General features: G+C 38.7%; 2 protein-coding genes across 2 annotated transcripts in view; both read left to right on the plus strand.

Annotated features, from left to right (window-relative positions):
• Window positions 1–8,201, plus strand: part of TTC39C (tetratricopeptide repeat domain 39C) — a 34,139-nt gene extending 25,938 nt beyond the window's left edge. The window contains 5 exon segments of the mRNA XM_010708838.2: window positions 371–494; window positions 2,101–2,198; window positions 3,103–3,207; window positions 4,556–4,594; window positions 5,196–8,201. Of these exon segments, the coding sequence (XP_010707140.1) occupies window positions 371–494; window positions 2,101–2,198; window positions 3,103–3,207; window positions 4,556–4,594; window positions 5,196–5,285 (456 nt within the window). The 3' untranslated portion in view covers window positions 5,286–8,201.
• A 1,081-nt stretch (window positions 8,202–9,282) lies between these two features.
• Window positions 9,283–12,192, plus strand: part of CABYR (calcium binding tyrosine phosphorylation regulated) — a 4,504-nt gene continuing 1,594 nt past the window's right edge. Inside the window, exons 1-4 of the mRNA XM_019613981.2 lie at window positions 9,283–9,955; window positions 10,263–10,435; window positions 10,522–10,575; window positions 10,990–11,788. Of these exons, the coding sequence (XP_019469526.1) occupies window positions 10,297–10,435; window positions 10,522–10,575; window positions 10,990–11,788 (992 nt within the window). The 5' untranslated portion in view covers window positions 9,283–9,955; window positions 10,263–10,296. The remainder of the gene's footprint in view (window positions 9,956–10,262; window positions 10,436–10,521; window positions 10,576–10,989; window positions 11,789–12,192) is intronic.

Below are 12,192 nucleotides of genomic sequence, written 5' to 3' on the forward strand. Positions count from 1 at the left end.
TAATCATTTTTATCAAAGCCATGGTTCTTTTTGAATTTATCTAGTGAGTATCACCCAATTTAGGATTTTCAGATGTTGCAATGTCAGCATCCAGTCGCTATGTATTTGAAATTGTGGAACAGAAGAAAACAAATATAGGCTGCAAATAAAGAAGCTTTGATTTTTATCAACGTGTAACCCTTAAGTTAAATAGAAAGTCTTTTTTATTAGTCTTAAACTTTAAAACTGAATTGCCAAAGACTATTTTTAAGGAAATTGTTGGATGCTTTCATGCAGCAGTTACTATTTGATAAACTGTTCGTGAATATCATGTTCTTTGTAGAAGGGCAGATGACAGATCTTTCTTTCTTCTTCTTTTTCCAATTTGCAGGCAGATAGATTCAGAAAACAAATGCCAACCAAAGAGCTCTGTGTCCTGGCATCCATTGAAGTACTGTACTTATGGAAAGCCCTTCCAAACTGTTCCCTCTCCAACCTACAGCATATGAGCCAAGGTATAATACAAATTCTTGATACAGTTATTTATTTTAAGTGAGGTATGCAGTTTGCTATGATCATTTAAATTGTATGATAACAGTTGCAGTAGCATTCCTAATTTTCTAGTCCCAAAACATAATGGTGAAGCTTATAAAATCAGATTTAATCACGTAAAAATAGGCTCTAGTATTTTTTTTTTCTTTTCCTGTAGAACACTCAATCTTAAAGGTTGCAAACAGTAGACACTTCTGTCCTGCATACTCAAAAGCAATATAGATCTTTCTTATAAGCTCCCAGCTGGTGATGCACATTTTTATGTGACATAGCAATATGGATTAAAATTCAGAGATAAGCTTCTTGTAAGGCTTGACGCTGACAGATGGGTCTGCATCAGCAGTCCTTGGTTGTAGGTTTTTTGCTCAGTGAAAATACTGCTATACATTATTTGTATCTCAGGAATGACGGGATGATGGAATTTTTTTTTTTTTATTTATTTCCTCTCTTTTTGGACAATGTGGTTTATTTTTCTGAGGGGAGTTGCCAGGCTTTTCCTTGGGGCTAGGAGCTCTGGTTTGTAGGGATTAAGCTGTATCCACATGTATCTTTGTAAGTAAAATACCAAGTAACTTGAGACTTGTAATAAAAATGAGACTTGACAGCGCTACCTTTGTGTCCAAATACTTAATGTAGCCAATCCTTAGTTATTCATAGGTGGTTTATTTGGTGACTGCAGAACTGGTTTAAATCAAGCAGAGTTTATTACATGAGGCAGAATATGAAGTTAAAGGAGCTCTACTGTTCCCAGACTGCCAGAGCTCCTTTTGAAGGGTTGAAAATTCCTGTAGACACCCATGTTACTGGGGTCTTTAGAAGCAGTGGTGCAGACAGGTGCAAATGGTTCCTTGTGGAACTAGCCTTGATGTAACAGCTGTTCTGAGTTGGTGCTAATAAGCCTGATTAAAATGGAGCATGATTTAGTGATGGTTACGTGCATCAGTACACCACATGCATCAATACAGCCCTATGCAGCTGAGTCACAGTCTGGCCCAACGGTTAGCCTTACCTACTCATCAGCACTGGGAATTATGATGCCAGAATTCTCTCATCTGGAGTTTTACGTCTAGTGTGGATTTCTGTGTCTGTCACTTGTCTTCGGTTCAGAACTGATATGCTTTATCTGAAATGTTTGGATATTTTGCCCTGTTTTCCTTGAACCGTGGGCTGCACACTTTTTTTCTTTCAACACCTGGGACAACCCAGTTGCCAATAACACAGGAGGAGTGGATTGTTTCTTAACTTTAACTTTCCAGCTGATTATTCAAGGACAAACAGAGAAGTGTGTTCTCTTCATTTAAGAGGAATGCACCAACTGCTTCTGACTTCAGAGGGCCAATTCAATCCTGACAGGAATTATTACGTTGGTGACAGATTGCTTGATGAGATTGACACAAAATGGGTTGTATTTAAAGGAAACTAAATTACTTTGACGTTGATTGTTACTGGCATCTCACATTTTCTGCTCAAATTTAGTCATTAGAGTAAAAAATCACTGTAGATTGCAATTCTTGTCTAAGGAAAAATTTCAATCCATCTTATTTGTTTATTGGAAATGTTTTCATTAAGCTTGTCAGGATGTTGATGATTCATCAGCTGTTGGTTTGAGGAATTTGCTTCTTGGTGCCATACACAAATGCCTGGGAAATTCTGAAGATGCTGTTCAGGTAAGTTGTTAATTATACCATCGGTTGTATTTTATGAACCATAATTTTATTAATCAGTAAATACTGTTGAGGAAGTCTGTTAAGCAAACTGCTAATTTTCAATGCTATTGATCAGTCTGTTGTATGAATTCTAACAGGATATGTTGATTTTTTTTTTTTTCAAATCTTGAATTTAGGCCGTTCTATTGTAAAAGCAATTATCTGATGTTGAGCAAGCATGGCAGTTAATGTGTCCTGTGGAGTAAGAGTTAAGTGGAAACTGGGGTGAAGATTGGAAAAGTTTTTGTGCTGCTGAGTTTACTCTGTACAAAAAAAGAAAATCAACTGAAAACAAACACAAAACTTGTTGATCGACCTTTTGAAGGCATGGATGTACTGCTTCTGCTCTAGGGCTTTTGAGCTATTAGACACTAGGAGGTGACTAGAGATTAGCAAATGCAAAATATTAAATCTGCCACTGTAGGCAGAACTTCTTTTTTTTCCTTCCCTCCACAGGACTGAATACAATTTACATAAGGAACTAGAGAGCTGTTGTTGCTACTACATCTCCCTCCCACCCCGCCCTCAGAAGTAGTTGAAATAATCCATATACTTAATCTTCAAAGTTAAAGCTCCTTGTTAGGCTTAATAGTATTGAACATAATATTGAAAAAAACCTTGACGCAGTCAACATACTGCTTGTAAAAAGAAATGCAAACAAATAATTTTGCCTTGATTCATTAGTGTTAGCAAAAACCTCCTCCTCCTTGCTTAAAGAATCTGTACCATTGGAAATGTTAACATATTCTCATGTTACTTTGGCTACTTTCAAATGCTTGAAATTAAAAGGTACTTTTGGATTTTTAAGTGATCAAATCTACTTTAAGATGCTATTTCAGTCTCTTCTTTTCTTTTCTTATTATAGTACTTTCAGCAGGCTGCTAAAGATGAGCTGTGCCGTCAAAACAACTTGTATATCCAGCCATATGCTTGCTATGAGCTTGGCTGTCTTCTATTAGACAATCCACAGGTAATGGTATAACCTATTTTAAACTCTGCAAAAAAAAAAAAAGTGTGGTGCAGAATCAGCATAGCACTATACAAACAATGAAACAAAGTTGATGGGTGAGAAGCTTCATGTATCTGTTGATAACACTGTAATGCCATACTTAGTCGTTACTGGATTTTATTCATACATAAATTATTAGACTCTCTGGGATTCTTCACAGGAGTTGCTACATTCCTGATTCTGTAGCAAGTAGATAAAGGTGTGCAAACCTTCTGTCTTTCTGTAGCTGTGATGTTTATGAACAGTCAGCACTGAAGCAAGAATTTGATGTACTGGAACAGGTTGCCCAAGGAGGTTGTGGATGCCCCATCCCTGGAGGCATTCAAGGCCAGGCTGGATGTGGCTCTGGGCAGCCTGGTCTGGTGGTTGGTGACTCTGCACATAGCAGAGGGGTTGAAACTAGATGTTCATTGTGGTCCTTTTCAACCCAGGCCATTCTATTATATGATTTTGATGAGCAAAGTACCGTATTTTGATTTATTATTTATTCCTTCTCACCAACAAGTTTACATTTGTTGTAACTGCTGCTAAGTAGAAGGGTGGCAGGTAGTGAGGTTATCTGAAGGTTCTGAGAATTAGGAGCATTCTCTCTTTCCTTCTTGCTTTATATATAGCATTTCCACACAGCTAACAGGCTTCACGTTGAGTGTTTCGGGGCTGAATAAGCCTTGGCTTGTAGCTGCTGCTGAGAAGCTGTGATAGATACCACTTAGTGTGTGAAGGAAGCCACTTCTTGTGGCACTTGGTGAGGAAATAAATGCTTGTGTTATGTGAGATGGGATTGGGTGGGGAAAAGGAGCTAGAATTAGAGGTAAGAGGTGCTGTTTTTAGAAGATAGCACTCACTAGCTTGAGATATTGTGCAATTCATATTTGATAGCTCTGTAATGACTATGAAAAAGATGGGAATAGAATTTTATAAATTATCATTACTAGAGAGGATAAGTGTATTGAAGACTGCATATAAAAAGCACACTTTTATTAAATGCATGTTACTTTGAAATGACTCATAATTGTATGTTAGATCTGTCATACAGTCTGATTCATCTTTGTTAAATTAACCCGGTTAGAACCATATTATGTGAGATTTTAGTATGGCTATGTCAATAATAAAAACTGTTTTGTAGATGTTATATGTTTCTTATTTACTTGTAATACGTTAAATTAAAGAAGTACTCTATAATAAGAAATAATGCCTTGTTTTCAAGGTAGAGATGAGATGCTATTCTAGACTGACTAGGCTGTATGCTTGAGATACATTCTGCAACGTTTGCAATGCAATTCTAATGCAGCATCTTTTCTTTTTGTAGACCGTGCCAAGAGGCAAAACCTTACTTCTCCAAGCCAAGGTAAAAACTAAGACACTTCACACTTACTGTTCTCAGAGGGGAGGGTATCTGAGAAGTTGTGGTGGATTGGTTTGTTGGTTTTTGTTTTGTTTTTTTTTGTCAGTGTCTATCACCTTTAATCTACAATGCTAACTTTGTAGGTGTATATTTATGTATGTGAAGTGCATTTGTGTTTTGTAGATACGTATTTATAGGTCTGTAGAGCTCACAATAGCGACCTCTGCTGGACTGTTATGACTTTGCCATATTTTTTGGCTAAGATTCAGCAGTACAAGTATGAAGGGGGGAGCTGCAGTTTTCAAACATGTTCCCTCTGGTCCCTGACTTTGGTGTGTTGGGATCTTTCTTGAGCTATAAGACTTGCATAATTTTCCAGGTACTGTTAAACTGAATAGGATCCAAACAACACATTGAAAATTGAAGCTTTCTGCTCTTTTCACCAACTTAGAACTTCTGTAAGCCGGAGATATGAATAGCAGTATGGAATCTCCACTTCATCTCTTCAGTCTGTTTTGTAGCTTGACTTCTTAAGCATTATTAGTGAAATTATTTTCATATCCTAAAATGAAGGAATCTAATATATGCATGCTTTTTATTTCAGGAGGAATTTACAGGCTATGACTTTGAGAACAGATTGCATGTCCGCATCCATGCAGCCTTAGCCTCTCTAAGGGAAGTTGTTCCACAGTGACAAACAGGAAGTTGTGTTGTCCATTCCCACAGTTTCTGCACTTTAGGATGAAGCAGAAGAAAAAGCTGTTGGGAAGACCAGCTTTTCTTCTGGAAACCACTTGTGCCAGAGACACTTTCATAGTATGGTTAAGAGTTGGTATGGCTTAGTAAAATACTACAATTTCAATTGAAAGTAAATCAACCAAGCAGAAGGTTAAGTGACCTTGCGTATTTTAACTCTTCACTTTTTGTTTGTTTAAACCAAGGGGAACACAGTTATTAAGTGACTCATCAGGGGAGCTTAAATAAGCACACAACTTACTTCAGTGTTGGCAGATGGGATTTTTTTTTTTAAACGTTTTAAAGTAGATCTAAATCTAAAATATGCTAAGGGGAAGGTGTTTCTGTTTTGATTAGAATACAGTGAAAGTAGTTGGTACAAATGTTGAAGAAGGAAATGGGCAGAACACTTATTTTCTTGAAGCATTAGCCAAAACACAAAAAAAGGAAAACCATTTAGGCACAGAGAGCAGATCTTGCTGAATTTTAGAGTTTTATTTCAGTGAATTCATGATGAATAATTTGCCAATTTAAAACCTCCCCATCCCCTTTCCATTATTTGTTGCTTCCTTCTCAACACAGCTCATACTTCTGATAGAAATTCTATTAACTCTTAAGATCTTGGCTTCTGGTACATTCCAGCCAAATACTTTGCTTTACGTGTAATTATAGTGAGGGCAATTTTCATTTTGCTCTTAATATTCTGACCAGTCCATTCAGATAACTAGGCCACATACAGTAATTTTACATGTTTTCCATTGAAGCTGCTAAGCCTTTATCGCAGTGGCTTTTACAGCTATTAAATCAGACAAAACAGTACGCCCACCACCCACCTCTAACCCTATTTTTGTAGTTTTACCAATACTATGCTATCTTAAGTTTCAATATGATATTCCAAATTTGTGGCGTTGACATTTGAAGTTGACTTACTGAAGACACTCTAAGAGCTTGAAACTTACATCGTGATCACATATATGTATATTGTTTTCAATACTGGCCATCTGTGTCCTTGTTCGTAGATTTTTTAAAAACAACAACAACAACAACAACAAAAAAACATTTTGTCTGTAGCATCTCCCTGTGTTGTGTATTCAGTTAGTATCATTACCTAGAAAGTAACGAAGGTATTTTTTTTAAAGAAACTTATGAGTGGAAATCTGACCAGGAAGTTAATTGAATTATGTTACTTTGCAAAGCTAAGAAAACTGGATATCTTTGAAAATAATTCTCTAAAAGCCTTATCTTTACTTTGGTCAGGTTGCCTTAAACAGTTCCTTAGCTTAAACGTTTTGCTTCTTTTTCTAACTTGTTGCAGAAGACGTTGCTGTGTTGCCAAGGTTTCATACCTTGCCCCACATCTAATCTTCATTGATTTGCTTTTGAGGTTGCATCTAAAGCAAGACTGACATGGAGGAGAAAAGTAATACTGGATTTGGTAGGCCAAAGGAATCGGTTGCACTTCTAGAGCAGTTACACTCCTCTATTGCAGTTCCTGAAGGAGAGGAGAGACTTTATTTTTCTAAAATGTAGGTGTGTTGCAGATAGTACGCTGTCAGCTTTTCTGTTCCATTTAATCAGTAATATTGAATCACAAAGGAGTGTTCAACCTTTTTTGAATTGGTCTATCCAAATAAGTATTGAATAGAGAACAATATATTGTCTGTATATACATAGCAAATTCCTAGAATCCAATGATAATTTTCAAGAAAGGTCTTCAGTATACTTGAAATCTTATTTTGTCCTACCTTTTAATATTTTGTGTCAGAGACACAGTCCAGTCTGAGTAAATAGATAGAAACATTGCATTTAATGGCAAAATTCCATTCAAACACTGCTTAAGTATGCCATGAGCCTAGGCTATTCAGGACACAAAGCACCTGCATGTGATTGGTGTTGGGATGTCTGGGGTCTACAAACGTTGGAGGTAGCTAGCAAATTGTAGTAAACTTGATTACAAGGCCTGTTCTGCTCACTGGGCCAAGAGCGAGTCCAAAAAGACACCATATATTCCTGTAAAGGTTTAACTCTGTGCAAGTTGCAGCTTTTCTGTGGATTTAGCAAAACATCACTGAAATGGAACCATCGGTTTCTGTAATTTTTTCTCCCTCCATAGGAGAATCTTCTGCTTTATAAATGTCACGTTTGTTTTTTATGTTAGATTGTGCCTGTGATGAGAAAAATTTCAACTGTATTTTGTGCAAACTGATACGTTTTTATACTTTGGAACTCGGAGGCATGGTCTAATAGCAATAATAGAATATGCATCTTGCTAGTTAACATGTTAAGAATATCTTTACTGAGTCAGGTATTTTTTGTTGATGTTGATGGAGTTTTTATCTCAATATGACTCATTTCAAATAACTAGAATTTATAGATGTCACAAAGTGGCATATTTATTGTGACGTACTGTAAATGTTGTTAATTTACAGAACTTGCACTTTTATATTTCTGAGTAAAATTAAAAGAAACGTGGACATGCGTTTTGTTCCCTGGCTCCTTGAATTTGTCTTTCAAATTGGTGGCCTCCTCAACAAGGTGGTGTTGAGTACTGGAAAATCTTCTGGGATGTCAAGTGACTCTGTAAGAAAGCTTTCTAGTCAGTAATTACCTCAGCTTCTGCTCTTCCAGTATAATTTCAGTCTCCTGGTTTAGAAAGTGAGTTACATGTGTCATGTTGAGATCAACCACAGAACGAATGAGATTTTACATACTTCTAAGAAAACGCCAACACAGGTGTGTTTGTTGTATCCCTACACTTTGGAAAAACGCTTCTAAGTTACTCTGAAGCAAACCCTTTAATTTCTCCTGTCTCTGGTTGTTTTCTATTCCAGCTATGCTTTATTCTGAAATAAAATTCCCCAAATGTGGTACTGAATTGCTTTTCAGTTTACAGCAGTCTGATTGTTTTCCCAATATCTGATCGTGTTCTTGCTTCCAAGCTGCATTGTAGCTATCTGAAAGTTGAACAGTAAGTATTACAGTGGTGTAGAGCTGTATGTGGTTTTACAAGGGTGATGTTAGAACTTTTCAGTGGAGTAAAAGCAGAGTATCACATGTGAGACTTGAATTCCTTTTCCAGCCATTACTAAATACTCACTCATATTAACAGTGGTAGCAATCATTGCGTGAAGAATTATGCAGTCGCAAAAACGTAAGATTAAAGCTAATATTAAGAAGTTATATTTTTAGCTGTCTTTGAAGGGGATTGGACAGCAACTGGAATCTGAATATGCATGAGCATGCTCGTCATTGGATCAGCAGAGGTTCTAGAGGCAGTCTGTAACGTAAGTGGTAGACTACACTGAGCTTTGGGAGTAAGCTGAACAGATACATTGCCTCTACTTTGTCATCCTGACAGCTGTCAAACAAAACTCTGCTAATGAGAGTTTTTGTAGATGTTTATACAACATTGTCTTTCATCCTGATGTTTTGAGGTGAGGAGAAAAGGCTTCAGAAACCAGCCTTCTGCAAGTCTTTTGAGATAAGGTGGGATTATACAAGGATACGAGTTCCACTTCAAGCTCTCTGGAGTTAAATACTGAGCTGCTCCTATTTCACTGTGTTTTTATTCTTTTAACAAGTTTGGGATCCAGTGCAGGTCACCAGAGTAGGTAGTGTTGCTTCATGCTCCTGCTCAGAATCTTTGCCTTTTCACCCAAGATTTTCACGACCTACTTAGTCCCTGTATTTTAACCAGTGTTTTAGCCACAGACAGTTCTATTCACATTCAGTTTTCTTATTACCCCAAACTTTTTGATTGCTGCTTTTTCCAAAATATTGTCTATCTTCCGACGTGACTTCTTCCAAGACAGAGTTCCAGTGGTGAAGAGGAAGAAAGAGAGATTGTTAGACTCGGTTGAGCAAGAAACATTTGCATAACACCTACCCCTGTTTTGTTCAGAGCAGTGTGTTTAACATACTGGGGGAAAAAATAACTTTCCTTCTAACCAGTGTGATTTATCTTCTGTAAATTATATTTAATGAAAAGTTAATGAACAAACTGATTTCTTTTTCTTCTCAAAGCATAAAGCTTGTCTGGGGAACCGTAAGTCACTGAACTTGTGTCTATTAATTAGTCTCTAGCTCACGTAAGACTTTAACATTGTCTAGAAGCTGCCACTTCTGTATCTGGGTCAAAGGCTGGTGGGACGAGGTGACTATCTCCAGTTAGGCTGACATGCTCCCAGCATTGGGCCAAAGGCCGATGTGTTTTAGTAGAGCAGCTGGTACTGTTCTTAAGATGGCTTCCAAAAATAGCATTCAAGTTCCAGTACAGTGATTCGGTTCCCAGTCAGTTTTTTTTTTTCCTGTAAGTTCCTATGCTGTGCTTGTTTGTTAGTGACTGAAGCTTTTATAAATATTTAGGCTGGATTATGCTTCTGCTTGGTGAGCTCTAATTATACTTTTCCCTGTTTTTATAATATCTGTATCTAAATGTCTCCAGGGCTTTTATTGTGCAGTTTCACAGACCCAGAGTTCTGACAGTTTTCAGAAGGATGTCAATAGGTATGATGCATGGGAACTGTGACATCACACTCTGCTCAGCCCTGGGCAGGGGAGGCTGCAGCAGAAGCAGGTACCAGGGTGATGTGGGGATGGCAGGTGTGCCCTGAAAAGCCTTGATTTAAGGTAATTGTCTTTTGTCATGTCATGGGGGAGGAAGAAGAGGTTGTTTTGGTGATGTTGGTGTTTTTCTGTCTGTTTTGGAAAAGGGGTGTTTTTTGAATTACCATTACGGTTTCCTAGCTTGCTGGCCATTCAGACTTCTGCTACATAAAAACCCAGAGGAGGGGTTGTCAATGATTGGGCCCTTTTAGGGAAAGTGGCATTGGGAAGCATTGGAAAAAGGTTTGTGGTGGCCTAGGCCACTGCCATGGTGCTGCTGGAATCCTACAGGGATGTGCAGGTGCTCAGCTCAGGCATTTTCTTGCTGCAGATGAGAAGCTGTGAGCCGGCCTCAGTGTGTGACAATGGAGCTTCCAGACAATGTTCTGAGCTGCCTCAAGACTTTGCTTGAGGGTGTGAGCAGAGCTGTCATAAAACAGAAACCAGAAGACATTGCTGGGTTTTTAGCTTCCTATTTCCAAGAGTTCATTGACTTCCAAAAAGGTTTGTTTGTACCAATCCTTACCTGAATAGCGTAAGCTCTTCGAGTGCATATTTAACTCCAGCTTAATTTGTGCTTCTGTTTTCAGAGAATCCAGATTTGGTTTTAACAGAAGTGATTGAAAAATTTGATCTCAAGCGGGGTAAGATAATTGTTGTCTGTTCTTCTAGGGTATTTTCAGATGATGTTCCAACATGAGTGGGTGCAAGTAGTTTTCACTTACGTGGGCTGCATCTCAACTGTACCCAGATCTGTGAAAGAGGCACAGAAGCTCTGTGCAGTGGGTGAGAACATAGTCACCACTGCACGGTTAGGAATACAGTTAAGGAGCCCATGATTTTGAAGTGGTACCAGTGCTTTCTGAGTTTTCTTTCCCCTTCCTAATAGGAAGCAACAAATTTCCTCTCAGGAAGCTTCATAAATGTGCTGTAGAACATCTGATTGACTAGACTGTTATCAATCTTTACTTAAATGAAAACAGTTGCTAATGCATTGCCATTATGTGTTTGTTTTCTGCCTTTTATTTTTTATTATTTATTTATTTATTACTTTACAGAAACTTGGAATGGGGAACTGGAAGAGAAGACATCAAATTGTGATGAGGCTCTGCTTCTTACTGAGTCCCAGAGAAAGGAATCGTGTACTGACAGAGAGGAAGATCATCATCTTGAAGACCTCACTTCACGTAGCTCCAGAGTAACTCTGTGCCCATCACCAACCAGTTCCATTCCAGAAAGCACAAACCCCACTGGACCTGATGGAGCTTTATCCCCTGAGGGATCTGAACTTGAGCGTGTGCCTTCTGACCCTGCACAGCTCCCTGCCCATGTGGAAGATAGCAGTGGTTCTGTTTGTCTTGTGAGGGATGTGGCAACCACTGTGCAGACTCTTCAGGAAGATGTTTCTGCTGCCTCAGCAGCTGAGGCTTCCAAGTCACAACTAGGAATGCAACCTTGGTCCTCCATCAGTGGAGATCTAGGACCCTCAGACACCCAGATCCTTGTCTTATCAACTGATACAAATCAGGTTTCCTCAGTCCTCCTGCAGGAAGGACTCTCATCTCTTCCACAACCACCACCTCCTAAAGAAGAGTTGCACGCTGTGCCTGCCTGTAGTGCAGCTGAGGCCATCTCAACCACTGATAAAATGATAATGGATGCAGAGGTTCCTTCCTACACACAGCAGTTTCCAGATAAAATAATCATTTCCTTTAGTGGACAAGCTCTTTCTTCTGTAAAGCTGTCATTAAATGCAGGCCAGGTCTCATGGCTGGTTGCTAATGATGCAGCGTATCAGCCTGAGCAAATGGAAGGCATAGCACCGATGGAATCAGCTGAGCAAGCCTGCTGCTTCAGGTAAGAAAGCGTGGGTCCTTGTCATCTTCCCAGCCCTTCAGCTTCATTAAATGGAAAAGCACCTTCATCGGTGCAACACACGGCGGCAATGGCTTCTAAGAAACTGCTGTATGAATGCCAGCTGCTTGGCCCCAGTGCACGTGTGTTACAGCTCTCTGCAATCTGTCAAGAAATGGGACTAGCTCTGGGCAACGTCCTGCATTCCCTTGGGTAAATACAGATAAGAGTGATGGGAAGGGGGCCCTTGATCCCTAATAGTTTTGCTCAAAACAAGGCATATTTCTGAAACAGATACTGGTGTACTGAGATGTAATACATCTGCACTATTGCTAAAGATGTAACAGGTTTTGATTACTTTCTTGAATGATATCCTGTTCCAGCACTAATGTGAGGTTTACCACTTA

This window comes from Meleagris gallopavo, chromosome 3 (genome assembly GCF_000146605.3).
Source record: "Meleagris gallopavo isolate NT-WF06-2002-E0010 breed Aviagen turkey brand Nicholas breeding stock chromosome 3, Turkey_5.1, whole genome shotgun sequence".
NCBI lineage: Eukaryota > Metazoa > Chordata > Aves > Galliformes > Phasianidae > Meleagris > Meleagris gallopavo.